This window comes from Elephas maximus, chromosome 6, assembly GCF_024166365.1.
Source record: "Elephas maximus indicus isolate mEleMax1 chromosome 6, mEleMax1 primary haplotype, whole genome shotgun sequence".
NCBI classification, from domain to species: Eukaryota; Metazoa; Chordata; class Mammalia; order Proboscidea; family Elephantidae; genus Elephas; species Elephas maximus.
The window spans coordinates 139,672,811-139,692,270 of record NC_064824.1 but is presented as its reverse complement, the minus strand read 5'-3'; the positions used below and the strand labels follow the sequence as shown (position 1 = coordinate 139,692,270).

General features: G+C 49.8%; 1 protein-coding gene across 4 annotated transcripts in view; it reads right to left on the bottom strand.

Annotated features, from left to right (window-relative positions):
- MLPH (melanophilin) overlaps nt 1-17,979 on the bottom strand; it is a 55,537-nt gene extending 37,558 nt beyond the window's left edge. For all 4 annotated transcript variants that reach the window (XM_049888524.1, XM_049888525.1, XM_049888526.1 and 1 more), the window contains exons 1-2: nt 17,744-17,979; nt 10,385-10,518 (exon numbers count right to left, since the gene is read on the bottom strand). In XM_049888524.1, coding sequence (XP_049744481.1) covers nt 10,385-10,494 — 110 coding nt within the window. In that variant the 5' untranslated portion in view covers nt 10,495-10,518; nt 17,744-17,979. The remainder of the gene's footprint in view (nt 1-10,384; nt 10,519-17,743) is intronic.
- Nucleotides 17,980-19,460: the final 1,481 nt, after the last annotated feature.

Genomic DNA, 19,460 nt, shown 5'->3' with positions numbered 1-19,460 from the left:
TCTCGAGTATTTGAAATGTCTTTTAAAGTGTTGTTGTTGTTAGTTGCCATTGAGTTGCTTCCAGCTCATGGCAACCACATGTGTTAAAAGTAGAATTGTCCCTTAGGGTTTTCTTGGCTGTAATGTTAACATAAAGGAGCCCTGGTGGTGCAGTGGTTAAGCGCTTGGCTGTGAACCGAAAGGTCAGTGGTTTGAACCCACCAGCCACTCTGCTGGAAAAAGACGTGGCAGTCTGCTTCCATAAGGATTACAGCCTTGGAAACACTATGGGGCCGTTCTACTCTGTCCTGTAGGGTCACTACGAGTTGGAATTGACTCGATGGCAATGGGCTTAATCTTAACAAAAGCAGATCACCAGGCCTTTCCTTCTCAGTGCTGCTAGGTGCGTTCAAACTGCCAACCTTTAGGTTAGCAGTTGAGGGCAAACCATTTGCGCCCCCCCCAGGGACCTTTTCCAGCTTTTAGACACCACTTGTGTTCCTTGGCTCATGGCCCCTTCCTCTACCTTCAAAGCCAGCAATGGTGGGCTGAGTCCTTCTTACCCTGGGTCACTCAGACTCCTATGCTTTTCTGCCTCCTCTCCCACTTAGTGGACGTTGTGATTGGAGTGGACCCCCGCCAGAAACCCCCGGCAAACTCCCCACGTCAGTGCCAGCTGACTAGCAACCTTATTCTACCTGCAGTCTTTGTTTCCCTCTGCCATGTGACTAACACATCCTTGGGGTCTGGGTGTTAGTGTGCGGACATCTTTTTCTGGGGGGGGCGTCCATTATTCTGTCTACCAGGCAGCAACATCTCCAGAGTCCTGAGGGGTAATTGTGAGAGCTCAAGAGTTTACTGCCAGCTGAGTGGAGCAGAAAGATGATTAAATACCAAGTACACCACCCCATGCCGTTCCTGAGAAGACAATTTACTTGAAGGTATGCTCCAGGTGACTGAGAGATGAATCCCAACGATGACCCTAAGAATGGAAATTGGAACCCTCAGAATGGGGTGCTTATCGACTAAAAGGACCAATGAGTCCCAGAATTAAGGGACAAAATGATTGAAAGTATGGCAACCAAACAAAACAGACCCAAAACCCAAACCAAAGTACTGCCGTCGAGTTGATTCCGGCTCATAGCAACCCTACAGGACAGAGTAGAACTGCCCCACAGGGTTTCCAAGGCTGTAATCTTTACAGAAGCAGACTGCCATATGTTTCTCCCACGGGAAGAGCTGGTGGGTTCGAACCGCCAACCGTTTCGTTCACAGTCAAGTGTTTAACCACTGTGCCACCACGGCTGCTCAAAACTAAAAATAGATGCTGAAAATAATTGCTGAAAGAGAACCAATATAATGTAATGATAACTGAAGAGTAATTATGTGAATGGAAACCTCCAAATGATAAAAATAAATAACAGGAATTACACTGAGGGAAAGAGAGCTTTGCTCAAGTTCTGTGAGATCTTTGAAGGAATGACAATGATGACAGAAATCAGAGGGAGGAAGAAAGGGGCGAAGTGGGAAAGAGGAGGTGTCATGGATTGAATTATGTCGCCCCCAAAATGTGCACATTAACTTGACTAGGTCATGATTAGGGAACCCTGGTGGCATAGTGGTTAAGTGCTACAGCTGCTAACCAAGAGGTCGGCAGTTTGAATCCACCAGGCGCTCCTTGGAAACTCGATGGAGCAGTTCTACTTTGTCCTATAGGGTCGCTATGAGTTGGAATTGACTCAGTGGCAGTGGCTTTTTTGTTTTTAGGTCGTGACTCCCTTGTATGATTGTGTACCATTTTACTTCTGACGTGATTTCTCTATGTGTTGTAAATCCTATCACTATGATATAATAAGATGGATTAGCAGCAGTTATATTGATGAGGCCTAACAAGATTAGTTAGCATCTTAAGCCAATCTCTTTTGAGGTATAAAAGAGAGAAGCGAGCAGAGAGACATGGGGACCTCATACCACCAAGAAAGCAGCACCGGGAGCAGAGCGTGTCCTTTGGACCTGAGGTTCCTGTGCTGAGATGTGCCCAGACCAAAGGAAGACTGACGACAAGGACCTTCCCCCAGAGCCGACAGAGAGAGAAAGCCTTCCCCTGGAGCTGGCACCGTGAATTTGGACTTCTAGCCTGATTGACTGTGAGAGAACAAACTTCTGTTTGTTAAAGCCGTCCATTTGTGGCACTTCTGTTACAGCAGCAGTAGATGACTACGACAGGAGGTCTTACCCAGCCGCCGAGCAAGCCCTGAGACCCTTGTGAGTAGACGTTAGGCCAGAGTTAATCTCCAGGCCCTGAGCTGGCAGCCGTTTGCTACTCCAGCCTGATTCCTCAGGCCTGGGGTTGTCTGTCTGAGGTGCCCAAACCCAAAGCCAAACCCGTTGCTGTCGAGTCGATTCTGACTCATAGCGACCCTATAGGACAGAGTGGAACTGCCCCGTATTGTTTCCAAGGAGCACCTGGTGGATTCTAACTGCCAACCTTTTGGTTAACAGCCATCGCACTTAACCACTACGCCCCCAGGGTTTCCTCTGGGGTGCCAAGTAGCCAGAAAAGGGTGATTTCAAGTTCAGTATTTTTCAGCCAGCCCTGGTTTGCCTCCCACTGGAAGATTGCTCCCAGGTTTTCTCTGGAATTCCCATCTGTTTACAGAGATTACGAATCCACCTCACCACCTGTTTGCCTTTTGGGGTCAGGTCTGCAGGGCTAATATTTGATTTTGGGGCTGTCCCTTTTAAAGCAGGGTGTTCTATTTGGGGAATCTCAGTCTTTATCCAAGGGTGTGACTCAGCCGAGCCTGGCTACACCGTCTTGATCATTCACTCTGGGCTTTAGGAATACCCAATATGTTATAAAACAACCACGATTGAGAGGAGACCTAGATACAACCAGGAAGCAGTTACTGAAAAGACTGTAAATAAGCGCTGTAGAAAGCAAAAGAAGCCCTGGCAGTACAGTGGTTAAGTGCTTCGCTGCTGACCAAGAGGGTGGCAGTTCGAATCCACTAGCCGCTCCGTGGGAAAAGATGTGGCAGTCTGCTTCCACAAAGAGTGTAGCCTCGGAAACCTTACGGAGTAGTTCTACTCTGTCCTATAGGGTCACCATGAATCCGAATGGCCTCGAAGGCAGTGAGCGTAGAAGGCAATGAAAAAATTAGCAATGAGGGCAGGCTCTAGAATGTTCGGGCTGGTGCTTGTTTCTTTGGCTCTGGATTCTGCAGAGAGGGAGGGGGCTAAAAAGCTGTGACAATTAACTGGGAGCTCCCTCCAAGAAGGCAAGTGCTTTCTACTCGCTGTCGAGTCGACCCTGCCTCACGGCGCCTCGTGTGTGTCAGAGCAGAGCCGTGCTCCGTAGGTTTCCATCTCTGATTCTTCGGGAGCAGGTCACCAGCCCTTTCTTCCTGGTTGACTCTGGGTGGACTTGAACCTCCAGTCTTTTGGTTGGCAGCCAAGCACATTAACTAACCATTTGCACCAGCCAGAGACTCCCCCAAGAAGGTGGTTCTCTGTATTTATATGACATTCATAAAATAATAATATGATCATCTTTTTTGTACTTACAACCTTTTCAGTATCCAAGTGACACACACTTATAGAACACTTAGAAGACGGACATGAATAATCATACAAAACAGTACGCAGCAAGATAGCCACCCCCCGCCCTAGATGTATCCGGGGTGTTCTTCAGAGCTGGGCGCCCTGCCTTACCCTGTCTCCTCACCTCTGGTGCTAATAACAGCAGCCGCATCACAGGGTGCCTGCGGATTAAGTTATCTAACACAGACAAAACCCTGAGTTGTCATCATGCGTGCATTCAAAAATAGCTACTGGGTCCCTCCTGTGGTCAGGTGCTGAGCTAGGTGCTGGCGACGTAGCGGCAAACAAAATACAGCCCACGTGGAGCTTATACACCAGACAGGGGAGACATACGAAATAAATAGATGGCTAACACAACATCAGAGGAGCTCCAAGTGCTAGGAGAGAGATTCAGCGAGCTACGCAGAAAGAGGGAGCCTTGGGGGGGGCGGCGGCTATTTTAGAAGGAGTCAAGGGAGGCTTCTTGGAGGAGGTGACTTTTGAGATGAGACCTGAGTGATTGAAGGAGCGAGAAAAAGGGAGACCTGGGGATGGTGGGTGGTGGGCAGTGGGTGGTGGGAGTAGGCCTGGTGTGTTAGCGAGATGGCAAGATGGCCCGGGCTGGAACAAGATGAGGCTGGGCAGGCGGTCAGGAGAAGAGGTAGGAGAGAGGCCAGCACAGCGGCAGGGGCAGGTTCTGTGGGGCAAACTAATCTTCACACAGCTCTTGCACATTTTTGTATGCACTTTTCTGTTGTTAGATGCTGTGGGGTCCGCTCTGACTCACAGAGACCCCGTGTGTAACAGGACACAACTCTTGCTCGGTCCTGCGCCATCTTCACAATCGTTGCTGTGTTTGAGCCCATTGCCGCAGCCACTGTGTCAATCCATTTTGTTGAGGGTCTTGCTCTTTTTCACTGACCCTCTACCAAGCATGATGTCCTTCTCCAGGGACTGGTCCTTCCTAATAACAAGTCCAAAGTGAGACAAAGTCTCTCCATCCGCGTTTCTAAGGAGCATTCTGGCTGTACTTTCTCTAAGATAGATTTGCTTATTTTTCTGGCAGTCCATGGTATATTCAGGAGCCCTGGAGGAGCAATGCTTAAACACTGGGCTGCTAACTGAAAGGTCGGAGGTTCGAACCCACCAGGCATGCTGTGGAAGAAAGGCGTGCAGTCTGCTTCTGTAAAGATTTACAGCCTTGGAAACCCTAAGGGTCACTCTGAATTGGAATCGATTCAATGGCAACTTTTTTTTTTTTTTAATGGCATATTCAATATTTTTCAGCAACGCCATAATTCAAATGCACCGATTCTTCTTTGGTCTTCTTATTCATTGTTCAACTTTCATGTGCATATGAGGCGATTGAAAAGACCATGGCATGATCAGGTGCACATGAGTCCTCAAAGTGATATCTTTGTATTTTAAGATTTTAAATAGGTCTTTTGCAGAAGATTTTCCCAATGCAGTGCATTGTTTGATTTCTTGATTGCTGTATCTTTCTAGGCATCTCCTTGTATTATAAAGACATTTTTTTCTATATATTTTCTAATTGGCTATTTTTTGATGTCTAAACAAGGTGCACTGATTTTTTTTTTAACATTCTTTCATAATTAGCCAGATTACTAAATTATCTTTTTCTCAGTTTTACAGCTAACTATTGTCACATCATCATCTTTAGATAACAGTGTTGGCTCTCCCGCCCATAGTTCACTGTTTATTTTGTTACCTTGTCTGATTGCATTGGCTAGCACTTCTAGAACAAGGTTAAGTTGTAGCAGTGACGACGGAATCCAACTCTGCTGGAGTGCCAAGCAAATGGGGAGGGTGCCTGCCTCAGAGCAAAGTGTCTCTTTTCTACCTTCATCTGGAATGTTGCCTCCTTCCACACATCCATAGAAGACCCTCAGGACACAAGACAAGCAGCAGGAGGGCCATGCTAAATCTCCTCCCAGTGTTTGAAATATTCCCAGGCTCGAAGTTCATGCTGAGCAAGACACACTTCTTAACACAGCACTGAGAGGATCTTAACAGTAGGAAACAGGTATTAAAGTCAAATTCGCCCTAAAACACCACTCCGTTGCCAATGCGATTAATATTATAATTTTGTACTTTGAATTTTCGATTCTTCTGAGGCAATGCCGTGACCTGATGGGAACCCAGGAATAACTTTCTGCTCAGTAAAATAAACACCTCGTCCCCAAATCCCAAGTTGTGCGTGGCAAATTTAGTGAGAAATTTATATCTGCCTGGGCTAAATTAAAGGCAAGATGGCGTCCCACCTCCCTTCTTATTACTCCTTGAAATAGTCTGCAAGGAAAATATTCAGTTTATTCTCTCCATGGGTACCTTCTCTTCAGGAACTTAGACTCCAGGGATAAATTCCTTCCTGTCAGCTCTGGGGAGCAGCTGTCCATGTTGTCAGAGCTTTGGTCAACACTGTTCTCTACAATAAACGTGGATCCTATTTGGAATGTCACATTTGAGGCTCCTGTTGAGAGGCATGGCTAAGAATTGCCAGCTTTGCCTTTCTCAGCGGGACACGGCCTTGGTCATCTGGGGGAGGTGTGCTTTCCTCTCCAAAGCTCTTCTAATTGGATGTCTTCAGCGCAGCCTGGTTAAGTAAGGACACGCCTGGTAAGGGATCAGAGACACTCAGCGTCTTGGGTAAGCTGGTCACGCCGGTGTTAAAGAAAGGAGTTTCATAGCCACAGAAACCATAGGGTCTTTGTTCCTTTGGAAAGTCTGGGATCTGGGCCAGCACGTCTGTCCCATGGTTGACTGAGGAGAAATCAAGGGTGAGCTGGTCTCGCCAGTGTAGGAAGAGACACGGGAGTGTTCACACAGACCCTGGCCCAATATCCCCTAACCTGGGTGGTGCTGATACTGGAAGGAATCACAGAGCAACACTCTGCCGTGCTCACATTTCTGCTAACTGTAAATATTAAAAGAAACCCACTTTTTAGTTCTATTGTTTTCAAATTTATAAATACGGTGAATTGGCCATTTAGCAAATCGGCCCCTTGGCAAATGGACTTTTGGTAAGTCGACCTATTGTCTTCCTGGCTCGTTCAGAATAAAAAACTTCTTTCTGAGTAATAAACGTGTTTTTTTGTTTGTTTGTTTCACAGTCCCCCCCCCCCACTAACTTTGCTCTATCAACAACCTTGGTAGGTTTCTTCCAGCTGGCAATCCATTTGGTGTCCCTTTTAGAGAATCTCACATACATGAAAATGCCATCTGAACCATTCTTGAATTGCTACGTTGGTGCCCTCCACCCACTTGGTGGCCACTTGAGGGCCGTTTTCTCCACCCAGCCCATTGCTGACTCACAGATTAAGGAATAAGTAACTGGGAGCAAATATGAGGACCCCAAGGAGATCAAGGAGAGACATGGTGTAGAGAACGGGAGACTGGTGGCAACAAAGGGGTAATGCTTTGTGCTGAAATTTGTTAAACGCGCAGATTGACATTGATAAGAGCTTGGGCAGGAGGCTGATTGTTTTTAAAATCATCTTCAGTTTCACAGAGGACTTCTGATATTGTAGCCAACTAGCTCTGCAGAGCCAAATTTGACATCAAGAACCCAAAGTGTCTTTATTCTACACTTGTTTCAATCCATGGCTTCTTAACTCTCAGCACTGCCTGGTCTGTGCACAACTTGAACCCGTGTCTTATGACCTCACGGTGCTCATTACAGCCGCCCTCATGACCACATGCCCTGGCCCCTACAGCCCCTCTAGTCAAGAGGGGCACTTGGGAAACAGCTTCTCCAATGCGACAGCGAGTAAGGGACAAAAACGTCAAAGCAATAAGAATACAAAGATCCCTTCACTAAAGACCGCCTCTGCTCTTTACTCCTGAATGTATCACCAGCTAGAATTATATTTGCACGGTAATAACCAATCACAATGATGCTATTTGGGCTTCAGTATTCGTAGCTTAAAGGTCCCTGGGTGGTGCAAATAGTTTGCGCTCAACCGTGAACCTGAAGGTTGGTGGTCAAACCCACCCAGTGGCTCCATAGAAGAAAAGGTCTAGCGATCTGCTTCTGTAAAGGTTGCAGCCAAGAGAACCCTACGGAGCAGTTCTACTCTGTAACATGAGGCTGCCGTGAATTGAAATCAACTTGATGGCAACTAACAACATTTCTGACTTAACACTACTTTGCTATAGATTTTCCATACCACTATCTCCCTCCCTCATTCAAGACTCATTAACAACCTGCTTTATGACACAACCTTGCTTGCTGAAAGTGAAGAGGACTTGAAGCACTTACTGATGAATATCAGAGATTACAGCCTTCAGTATGGATTACACCTCAACATAAAGAAAACAAAAATCCTCACACTCGGACCAATAAGCAACATCATGATAAATGGAGAAAAGATTGAAATTGTCAAGGATTTCCCTTTACTTGGACCCACAATCAATACTCACAGAAGTAGCAGTCAAGAAATCAAAAGATGCATTGCACTGGGCAAATCTGCTGCAAAGGGTCTCTTTAAAGTGTTGAAAAGCAAAGATGACACCTTGAAGATTAAGGCATGCGGGACCAAGCCGTAGTGTTTTCAATCGCATCATATGCATGTGAAAGCTGGACAATGAATAAGGAAGACCTAAGAAGAATTGATGCCTTTGAATTGTGGTGTTGGCGAAGAATATTGAATATACCATGGACTGCCAAAAGAACAAACAAATCTGTCCTGGAAGAAGTACAACCAGAATGCTTCTTAGAAGCAAGGATGGCAAGACTGTGTCTTACACATTTTGGACATGTTGTCAGGAGAGACCAGCCCCTGGAGGACATCATGCTTGGTAAAGTAGAGGGTCAGTGGAAAAGAAGAAGACACTCAGAGAGGTGGATTGATATAGTGGCTGCAACAATTGTCTTAAGCATGCCAATTGTGAGCATGGCGCAGGACTGGGCAGTGTTTCGTTCTGAGGAACACGGAATCAACTCAACAGCACCCAACAACAATGACAACATCTCCCTTATTCATCCATTCAAGTGCTTATTATGTGTCAGGTACTAAGCTAGGCACAGGGGTACAGAAGTGAACAAAACAAAGAAAAACCTCAGCCCTCATGGAGATTACATTTAATTAAGGGGAGAGAGAATAGACAGGATAAGTGAGTAAAACACTCAGCATGGAGTTCAGGGATGCTTACTCAGGGGAAAAAGTGCAGCAGGGATGGTAACTGAAAAATGACCCCTGAAAGACAGGCCCATGTCCTAAGCCCCCCCCCAAAAAGCCCCAGAACCCATAAATGCTACCTGATGAGGAAAAAAAAGTCTTTGCAGGTATGATTAAGTGAAGGAACTTGGGATGGGGAGAGTTCCCTGGATTAGCCAGGTGGACCCTAAAAGTAATCACGACATCCTTACAGGAGGGAGACCTGACTTTAGACAAAGTGGAGAAGGTGATGTGACCAAGGAGGCAGAGATTGGAGCGATGTGGTCACAAGCCAAGGAATGCCTGCAGCTACCAGAAGCTGGAAAAGGCAAGGAAGTTTCCTCCCCCAGAGGCTCCAGGAGAAGCACAGCCCTGCCGACACCTTTGATTGTGCCCCAGTGAAACTAAGTTTAAACTTCTGGCCTCCAAAACTGAGAGAATGACTTAGTGTTGTTAAAGCTCCTCAGTTTGCGGTCATTTGTTTCAGCAGCCGCAGGGCACTCATACAGCACCTCTGCTTTAGCAGCGCCCTCTGCTGGGGGCTCCCGCCCAGGCATTCACTGGGCTACTTTGCTCACCTCCTTCAAGCCTTTGCTCAAATGTCTCCTTGTCAGTGAGGACTCCGATCCACAGAAAGGAGCCCCAGTGGTGCAGTGGTTAAGTGCTTGGCTGCTAACTGAAAATTTGCAGTTCGAATACACCAGCCTCTTAGTAGGAGAAAAGACCTGTTGATCTGCTCCTGTAAAGATCATAGCTTAGGAAACCCCATGGGGGGCAGTTCTACTCTGTTACATCGGGTCAGTATAAGTCAGAATCAACGGCACACAATAACAACGACAAATCCACAGAAGACACTAAGAAAAGATAACGAGAAGGTCCAGTGGATAAATAAATGTTAGGGACTTGGCGGGGAGGAATAATCAAGGTAGAAGGGGCATTAAATAATCGTAGGTGGGCTTTAGGCTCAGGCAATGGGGAGTGTGCAAAATGGCGCTGGGGTCATCACTGGTGCCAGGAGGGGGACATCAGACAATACTGGTGAAAAGAAAGGAGAAACGCCAGCCTTTATGCTATAACCCTTTGAGTCCAACATTCCCCATGTACCATTTTTAGCTCTTCTATTCTTGAAATGTCATGGCCTAAAAATTGTCTATTGTCTGACTTGCTTGCTTTGGACGCGTCATCAGGAGGGACCAACTGCTGGAGGAGAACAGCTTGTTTAATGAAGGAGAGGGCCAGTGAGGCCGAGGGTGACCCTTGGCTAGATGGACCGGCACGATGGCCATAATGATGGATTCAAACATGCTGGCAATCATGAGGGTGACGTAAGACCTGACAACGTTTGGTTCTGCTGTACATAAGGTTGCGTGAGTTGGAGGCAGCTAACAACAACAACAACAAGCATCACCTGCTTAGGATATGGTATCACTCCAGAAGCCAGACCAAGTGAAATAAAACTATTCAGGGGACATCTGAATGTGAGGTGGACAGTCAGATCCCTCATTTTAGTTATGAGGAAATTGAGCTCAGAAAGTGGAGATGTTTCCTGGCTCTTTAACCCAACAGAGAGCACCCCAAGAGGGTGGACCCTCAGAAAGACCTCAGGAATCACAGAGCCTCTACGGGCTCGGCCATAAAGCACTTACTCTAGTCTTTCTTCTTCTTTTCTTCTCAGATCAAAGTCCCGCTGAATGACTTCCCAGATGTGCTTGGCCTCTTCATCAGTTAGCTTGGAAAGATCCAGTTTTTTCCCCATCTTGGTTTCTTGTCAGGGTCCCACCTGGAATATCACAGGATAATAAGGTTCAGCCCCAGGAAATCTTCAGATGCCGGCGAATTCACAGAGTAAGAGGCACAACCAAGAACAACCAATTTCCAAGAGGTTTGTCTGTCCCTGGGAGGAGTAATTGATTTCTAAACAGTCAAGTGCTTGTGGGGACACTTGCAGAAATTAAAAAAGTGAGTCTCTGTGTAAAATCTCCACAATATAAGAATTGATGCCTTTGAATTATGGTCTTGGTGAAGAAAACTGACTACGCCATAGACTGCCAAAAGAACTAACTGTCTTGGAAGAAGTACAGCCAGAATGCTCCTTGGAAGAGAGAATGACTAGACTTGGTGTCATATATTTTGGTCATGTTATCAGAGGAGCCAGTCTCTGGAGAAGGACATCATGCTTGGTAAAGTAAAGGGTCAGTGAAAAAGCCGAAGACCCTCAACAAGATGAATTGACACAGTGGCTGCAACAACGGGCTCCAGTGTACCGTGATCATGAGGATGGCACAGGACCAGGCAGTGTTCCATTCTACTGTACGTGGGGTTGCCATGAGTTGGAACCGACTCGACGGCACCTAAAGACAACAACTTCCCACCTTCTGGAACACTGGCAACACGAAGATGCAAACACCACTTAGCCACTGTGTCCCTTATCCCTTCCCACAGTGAAATAAACGTCAGTGGTCTCAGCATCGAATGACACCTTCCTTCCCCTTGTCATGTCACTGTGCCCTCAATGAGCTGGACTGCCACAACAATGGGTGCAAACATGCCGGCGCTCATGAAGACGGAGCCGGACCCGGCAACATTTTGTTCTGTTATACACCAGGTCACCCTGAGTCGGAGCCAGCTCGACAGCAACGAACAACAGCAACAACATCACTGTGCTTTGTGTTTGCTTTTAAGCCGAGGGAAGATGCAAACTCTAGAGAAGTGCTGTGGGAGAAACGCTCTATCCCTCGGAGTTCTTGCCTTAGAACCCCCTAGAGTGAGGGGCTGAGAGCACAAAGAAGAGGCCAAGTTCACATCAAATTCATGGTCAAGCTGCCCAGTCTCCTGTGCGTCCCCCTTCCAAGAGTGGCATGTGGGGCAGAGGGTGGCCTGGAAGACTGACTTGCAAAGACCCCATCATCCGGAAGGCTTCACTGTCCTCTAGACTTGGGGGACCGTTCAAATTTGCATATGGTGGGGGTAGGTCAAGAGGGTACCCTGAGTCCCCAAAAGGCCACGCCAGCATGATTCCTAGAACTACTTCCTTGTGGTTGGGACATTCACACACTTTCTTGGTGGCGCAAAACAACACGAGGCAAGGGGAGAACCAAACATCTGGGCCAAACAACAAGGGAGCTCTATCTAGTCAGGGGACATCACCTGTGGGGGCTGCAGGGCAGTCCTCTCAATTCTGGTTGCACATGAGCATCACCTGGGAGCTCTAACGACCATGCCCAGGCCCCACCCTCTGAGACTGTGATTGGATTCAAATGCTCAGTGGAGCAATAACCAGTTGCCATTGCATCGAATCCAGCTCACAGCAACTCCATGCGTGCAGAGCAGAACTGCTCCATGGGATTTTCAAGGCTGTGAACTTTCGGAAGCAGGTCGCCAGACCTGTCTCTCAAGGAGCCTCTGGGTGGGTTCAGACCACCAACCTTTTGTCAGCAGCTGAGCGTGTTAACCATTTGCACCACCCAGGGACTCCTCAGGAGAGCAGCAGACCCACTCAATGCACTGTGTGATGTATGTTTCTAGATAATCCCCTGATCAGGAACTGAAGCTTCAGATGCTATGAATTCCCCTCCTTGAAGTACACTAAACCTGATCTCAATCAACTGCAAAGGAAGAGGAACGAAAATCCAAATGTCAAAAACCAAGGTAAATCACGTTACTCCAAGTGTGGCCTGTGGACCAGCAGCATCGCCTGGGAGCTTGTTGGGAATGCTGGTTCTTGGGCCCTGCCCCAGATCTACGGACTCAGAATCTGCATTTTAACAAGATCCCCAGGTGATCCATGTACACTTTAGGGCTTGCCCATCCTGCTGGTTCTCAGACCCCTTTGGGTAGCAAAGCCCTAGCAGAGACTCACTGAGTTGGGTGGAGGAGGGGCCAGTGACAGAGAGCCTTGGTCTGACTGTCCTGTGGGGAGGTGATAGTTGTCTGTGATGGTGTCAGGCAGGGCAGTGGTGGCTGAGCTGCTGGCTTCTCATACAGAGAAACCATGTGCTGATATTGACACTACTACTGGGTATAAAATTAGAGGCATTACCACACCAGGGAGGACGTCACCCCTGAATGTGTGCACAGTGGTGACACTGCCAGCTCTACTCACTCCCCAGAGAGGACCTCCTTGACCACCAATGGGTCCTACTCCTCCCCCGCCATTGCTTCCTGTCCCCACCTCCACCCCATCTCGTTAATGTCTCTTCATAGCCCCTTCCGGCTAGGGAAGTCACATTAGTTATTGTCTGCCCAAGCTCCATGAAGACAGCCACTCTGAGTCTTTCCCTGACTAGAACACAGCAGGCCCCACAGGCGCCCTACACAGGGACCCCTGTGGCCCAAGGACCAGGCCGCTACATCCAAAGCAGCTCTGCTCCAGGCTCCCAGGCTCTGGGGAAAATTTTGTTTAGTTGACAAGTTTCACTCTGGGTAATTAAAAGTTTGAAAACCATTGTGTGGCTTCAGCCAGTCTTCCCTAAGAACTTAAATCAGTTTTCTCAGGAACATCAGGAAACGGGTCCACTCGTCTGCTTTCACTGAGAGGCCTGAAACCAGCAAGGCTCAGCTCTGTCCCTGGGTCCTGGAAGCATCTCGTGTTCAGTGTTGCTGACCGACTGAAGGCCTTCATCAAGAGGGTGTTGGTAAGACCTGCTCTCTGATAGGATGAACTTCAATTTGGCTGCATGAGAGGTTAACTATGAAAAATGACCTTTCCTAGGTAGCACTGAGACACTATTTAAAATGAAGCTTTCTATGGAGGCCCCTGAGCACCATGACTGCCAACTAAAACTTTCCATTTTGTGCCTTAAAATTGGTGACAAATGATTTATTAGATTTTTTGCACGAGTGCCTGATATTTCCACTCTCAAGCATGATGCTGCTTGTGTACAATATCCTGGAAGGCTGGCCGGATGAGCCGGAATCAAGCACTTCTCATTTTAACTCAAATTTAGCTTTCAGACAAGAAAACTTTAAAACTAAACTCGTTCCTGATGCCTCCTTAAGGCCTGAAGTTTTCTGGTTTTTAAAAACCCGGGGCCAAAAGTTCTTTTCTGATGGGTGACTGGGGTACATTCACTTTTATTTTTCACTATTTTTGGAAAAAAAAGTATCATAAGAAGAGCATTCATCGAAATTCTATTTTTAGAATAGACAAATGACTGCGACCGTCAGCTGACTGGTCATCATTCTCTATTCTCTTAAAACCAAACCAAATCAAACCCATTGCTGTTCGGTCATTTCCAATTCAGAGCAACCCTACAGGACAGAGTAGAACTGCCCCGTAGGATTTCCAAGAAGTAGCTGGTGGCTTCGAACTGCTGACCTTGCGGTTAGCAACCGAGCTCTTAACCACTGCACCACAAGGGGTCCATTCTCCTAAAGTAGGAGTCAAATTGCCAGGCCTCATTTTAAGAAATTTAAGTCCTGAGGTGTGAGGGAGAAAAGCAAAACAGATGGAATAAAACGTATTGTTCTTATCCAGGAAGTTTAACGCTCATTGGCATGGCCAGTGTGACCCGTAAGTGGACTTTCATAAAGGTCACTGTTGAGCTGGGGAAGAATCTTGAATACACATGGACTGCCAGAAGGATAAACATTAGTCTTAGAGATACAACCAGAATGCCCCTTAGAAGTGATGATGGCAAGACTCAGCTCAATGACTATGGACATGTCATCAGTAAACACCAGTCACTAGAAAAAGACATCACGTTTGGTGAAGTGGAGGGTTAGTGAAAACCAGGGGAACCCTCCAGGAGATGGGGAGACATAATAGCCGCAACCGTGGACTCAAACATACCAACAATCATGAAGATGGCACAGGGCTGGACAACGTTTCGTTCTCTTATTCATGAGGTCACCGTGAGTCAGAGCTGACGCGACACCAGTGGCCAGCAATGACCACCAAGCCAGAACCGACACCCCAGATGCTTCGTGCTGAGCAGGATCTTTGTCTCCCACTCTTCCCCACCTCCTTCAAGCCTGTTTTTTCTCCAGTAAAGCTTGTTTCTAGTAAGAATAGTGACTTGATTTCCCAACTCAAATAGCAAAGACCATCGAGGTCAGGGACCCCAAGGACGAGGGGCAGAGCACATGCTGGACCCTGGAAGAGCCTAGGGCTCCTCTGGTGAGGGGGTACATGGGGGGAGTGGGCGTTGCCAGCAGTGAGAAGTAGGGCAGATGGCCTGAAGTGAGGCTGCAGACAGAAACAGGTGGAATGTGAGAGAGGGCCCGCATTGAGAGGGAGGGCAGTGCCCCCCACACCCAGAGACCCTGATCTCCACCTGGTGACCCTCCACGCAGACCAGTCAAGGATGGGGGACCCCAGATACGGAGGCAGAGGACAGGGAGGGTGCAGGGTGGCTCGGGGACCTGCCATGGCTGGGGGGGGGTCACCTCCTGGAGGAAGGGCAGACTGGACCAGGCTCGATCTTTTCCTTTTCCCATTTCTGTGCAGATACCTCCTAGTGAGGTTCTGAGCAAAAGGCTTTCATTTTTGTGTCTGCTCAGCTGCAATCACATTTTTAATCTTTGAGGCTGCCGGCCCTCCCTAATCATTGAATGGTTACAGTGGAGAGAGGGTGGTGACATGAGATTATCAGCAGGAAGGAAGTACTGGTTTTCCATAGTTACCAACTCCCTGGGACCCAGGCCCCTGAATGTCAATGCTGTGTCGTCTTCATCCATTAAAGATCTGAGTATTTTGGACAAATTGAAGAGAACTTGTGGTGGAGGGGGACTTCCTCCCAGAGGAAGACTTGGCTTCACCACCTCGGGCCGGCTGTTCCAGGGAACCTGGGCACAATAGTGGCTATGAATGGTCACCCACTAGAGCAAATGGGAACTAGGAAGCAAAGTCAATGTCCCTCATCAACTACCACCTACCAGTGGCCAGGAATTCTCTCTGACTCAGAACTGAGGTGAGTGGCTGGGTGTTCCTGCTGATAAAAAAGAGGGGGTGGCGGTGGCCACTGTGGTGTCTCCAAGCTAACCCTATGTGGTCATTTTCCAAATGCTGCCCTTTAGCTGGCCTGTGTGCTTATTTCCCAGGGTGGGCCTGACACCCATCAGTGGGGACTGTGTGCCCAGCCTCATCAGCGGCAACGGGAGCAGATTCCCACCCAGAAGGGCTGTTACCTTCTGTGCAGGAGCACCCAGCATACCTGTGGGGCGGCCCCGACTTCCCAAGCTCTGAAACGCCTCTGGCAGCGAAGGCACCTGGTGGAGGTTCTGCCTGCCCACCACTGCCCCTTCTCCTGGCTTTCTGGGGATTCTTTGGTGAACCTCTTACACGTGTACAGAGGTTCTCCATCCACATTGCAAGCCTCCACTCTGGTCTCTACAGCAAGGACCAGTCCCCAGGGTGAGGCTGCAGAAGGGGGACGGGGCTGAAAGTCAAGCTGAATTCCCATCTCATTCAGGTACCAGCAGCCCTGTCCCTGGGCTCAGTTTCCCCATCTGTGCCATGGGCAATGGTTGACCTAGCTGGTTGACTTCTCTTGCCCTGTGTGATCCCAGGGAGTTAGAATTGAGTAGGGGAGGGGGTTGTGGGTGAGGCTAGTGGGAGGGTGGGCTCTTCCTCTGGAAGTTGCTTCTGGAAAGAACAACACCGTCTGGCCTAGAAGCCTGGTCCGCCCAATCACTGTACAAGGGAGCAGTCACCAGCTGTCACTGGAGGGCACCAAAGCTGACCCAGTGAGCCAACAGGGCTCAGGACCCCTCCACCATACTCCACTAGATACACGCCCAGCTGGTTTTACTTTGCAGGAAGTCAGTCACTAATGCCTTAACCAATAAGGTTCAGTAACTCCTGCTGTGTGCGGTACGGCCCCAGGTCCTTACGTGTGTCCTCAATTAATCCTGAGAGCACCTCTGTTGTCCCACTTTTTGGACAGGATCCTAAGGCTGGGCGCAGCGCAGGAGCCTGGAGGCCTGGAGTTGGCGCCTTAGATTCTAAGGAGAGGGGTGGGCTGGAGACATGCAGGGCCAGGTTGTAGCCTGGGGAAGAGGAAGCTCTGGCCTCACCCAGTCAGCTGAGTTGGGTCAACAGTCAGGTGGAGGGACAGGTACCTGAGGACAGACCATGCCCACAGGCAGCCAGTGACTGGAACTTGGTGCCCACATCTTGGCCAGCTGCCCTTGGCTGGCAGCCCAGCTTTGCCCCACACTTCAGAGCTATGGGTGTGTTGGCTTGTGTGTCCTGGGCACCTGGCCTCCTTGCTTCCCCACCTCACCCCCCATTATCATTCCCACCCCTCATAATTTGTAACCAAGATAGAAAACGCACCCCATGAAAAAAAGAAAATATAAAAGCCCCAACCTAAGCTTCATGTGAAAACGAAGCAGGGTTTGCAGCATTAGGTTAAGGCCGTAGGAAAAGGGAGTCTAAACCTATGAGCTCTGGGGATTTGTAAGCGAGGTCCAGCGAGGGCCCGGACCTGGGGCCAGAGACCCTGATGCCCACCCCCTGCAGACCCTGTCCACCTCTCCACCCAGGGTGGGCTGAACCTGGGGGCCTGTCAGCAAAAAGAAGAGACTGCCAATAAAACCTGAGCTTTTAAATGCACAGAAAAAAAAAAAAAAAATGCCAGCAAGGTTACCTCCTACTGCATGAACCTCCTACGTGAGGGGGACATGGGCCTCTCCCTCAAGATGCCCCCCTGCTGGGGCAGCCCAGGTGGGGAACTTTTCCCACACAGCTGTGGTTCCTTGGCCTGGAGTCTACTCTGAGGTCTGCAGCCTCACCCTCCTCTGGGCTGCAGACCTGCATTGGTTTTTGCCCAAAATGGATCTCCAAGGGCCCAGACCCAGTCTGATCAAAGTTCCCATGCAAAGACTGGGGAATGGGGTTCGGGGTACCGGGCCCGCGTTCCTCACTAGCCTGGACCAAGGTCTGGGGCACCAGTGGTGTCCTCACCCCTGCGGGATTGCATGCATCATCGCGGCTCCTCCCAGTGCCCCTATTCTGGGAGCCAGCCTCCTGCCCACCTTTCCCCTTTTCCGGGTGCACTCACCGGCCTCTTTCCCGGGACGCAGCACCCTGCCTGGACACCGGGCTGTCCTCTCTGGTCTTGCAGGGAAAGGATGGCTACAAGGCGGGGCGCACGGAGCCAGGCCTGGCGTCCGGGCGGGGAGCCTGGGGCGAGGCAGGACGACTGGGGACAAGGTAGTGCGCACGGAGCCAGGCGGGGCGTTGTGGGATCAGGCGGGGCGCAGGGCGCAGGCGGCTGGCGCGCTCCTGACCAGAACGACAGGCGGGCAGCGGGAGAGGCCGGGGCCGCCGCCTGGGTCATGTGGTTCGCCTGTCCCCGCCCTGCTCGCCGAGTGCCAGGCGGCACCCCGGAGTGCCGGGCCAGGCCAAGGGCTGAGACTGGCATCAGGGGCACTCGCGCGGGAGGCTCCGGGGCAGGGGTGCCCCTTGTTCCTCTCCCCAAGCCGGCTCCAGGGAGGACGGCAGGCAGCGCAGGGGAGCGAGGGTGTAGCCCACACCTGACGAGGCGAGCGAGTTGAGTTCCCCGCGGCTTTGCCAAAAGTGATGTGGCCACCGGGGTCCTGCCAGACCCACCTTCTGGGAGCGCGCGCTCGGAGCGCGCGTTCCCTTCTTTTATTCTCATCCCAACCCTTCAGAGACAACACTACGTTCTCTAGCTTTGCAGAAGGGGAAACTGAGTCTCGGACACGTGAAGGGACTTGCCCAAAGCCACCGACTTATAAGTGGGACCGCTAACCAGTGGAGCCCCCCCCCCAGCCAGGGTGTCCTGCGGGAGACCCCGTGTCCCTCCCCTCCTTCGATCCCGTGGCATCTGGACGCGGCAGGACTGCGAGCCCCTTGGGCCAGGCACCCCACCGGCTGCAGGGGACAGAGAGGCCTGTTTACCACGCAAAGCCCTGAAGGTTGCGCTCCCGCGGCTCTCGGCGGTCAGAATACGCGGGAAGACAGGGCAGGAGGCTGGCCGAGGACGCGCTGCGGGGCCGGCCGAGGACGCGCTGCTGGGGGGACACCACCAAACCTCCGCGCCGCCCCACTCTTGTCGCCCATTCCAGGGTCAGCCGCGGAACGCCCTCACTTCAAACCCAGCCGGTCCCCAGCCGCACCGCCATCTGCAGCTTACGGGGCCTGCTCGTCCCTTCAAGTTCTAGTTACGGACACGAAGGGAATCACCGTTTTCTGCCTCCTCTGGAATCCTGCACATTAGAGCACCTCCGCGCCGCCCTCCCACTCACTGCTGTAAAACGATCCAACAAAAAAGTGCAGCGTTTTTCTTTTTTTTTAGGAACTGCTTTTGAATTTCAGTTTCCGTGTCTGCAATTAAGAATCAGATATAAATAAATAAAATTAACAGTATTCAGTGAGCCGATGTTACTCTTTCCATTTTGCAGAGGAGAGGAAATCTTTTAGGATGATTGTAGACAGCCCATTAGATCATTTGTAAAGGGTTCCAACGGCCACAAAGACCCCGATTAGAGCACGTTTGTTGCCTGGTGTGCACAGGAGTCTGGAGGTGAATCCGGGCATTTCAGGACCGTGGAGAAGCCCTGGCAGTGCAGTGGTTAAAGCGCTTGACTGGTTAACTGAAAGGTCAGCGGTTTGAACCCACCAGCTGCACCACAGGAGAAGATGTGGCAGACTGCTTCTGTAAAGATTACAGCATAGGAAACCCTATGGGACAACTGAACTCTGTCCTACAGGGTCTCTGGGGAGTCGGAATCAACTGGATGGCGTGGGCTTGG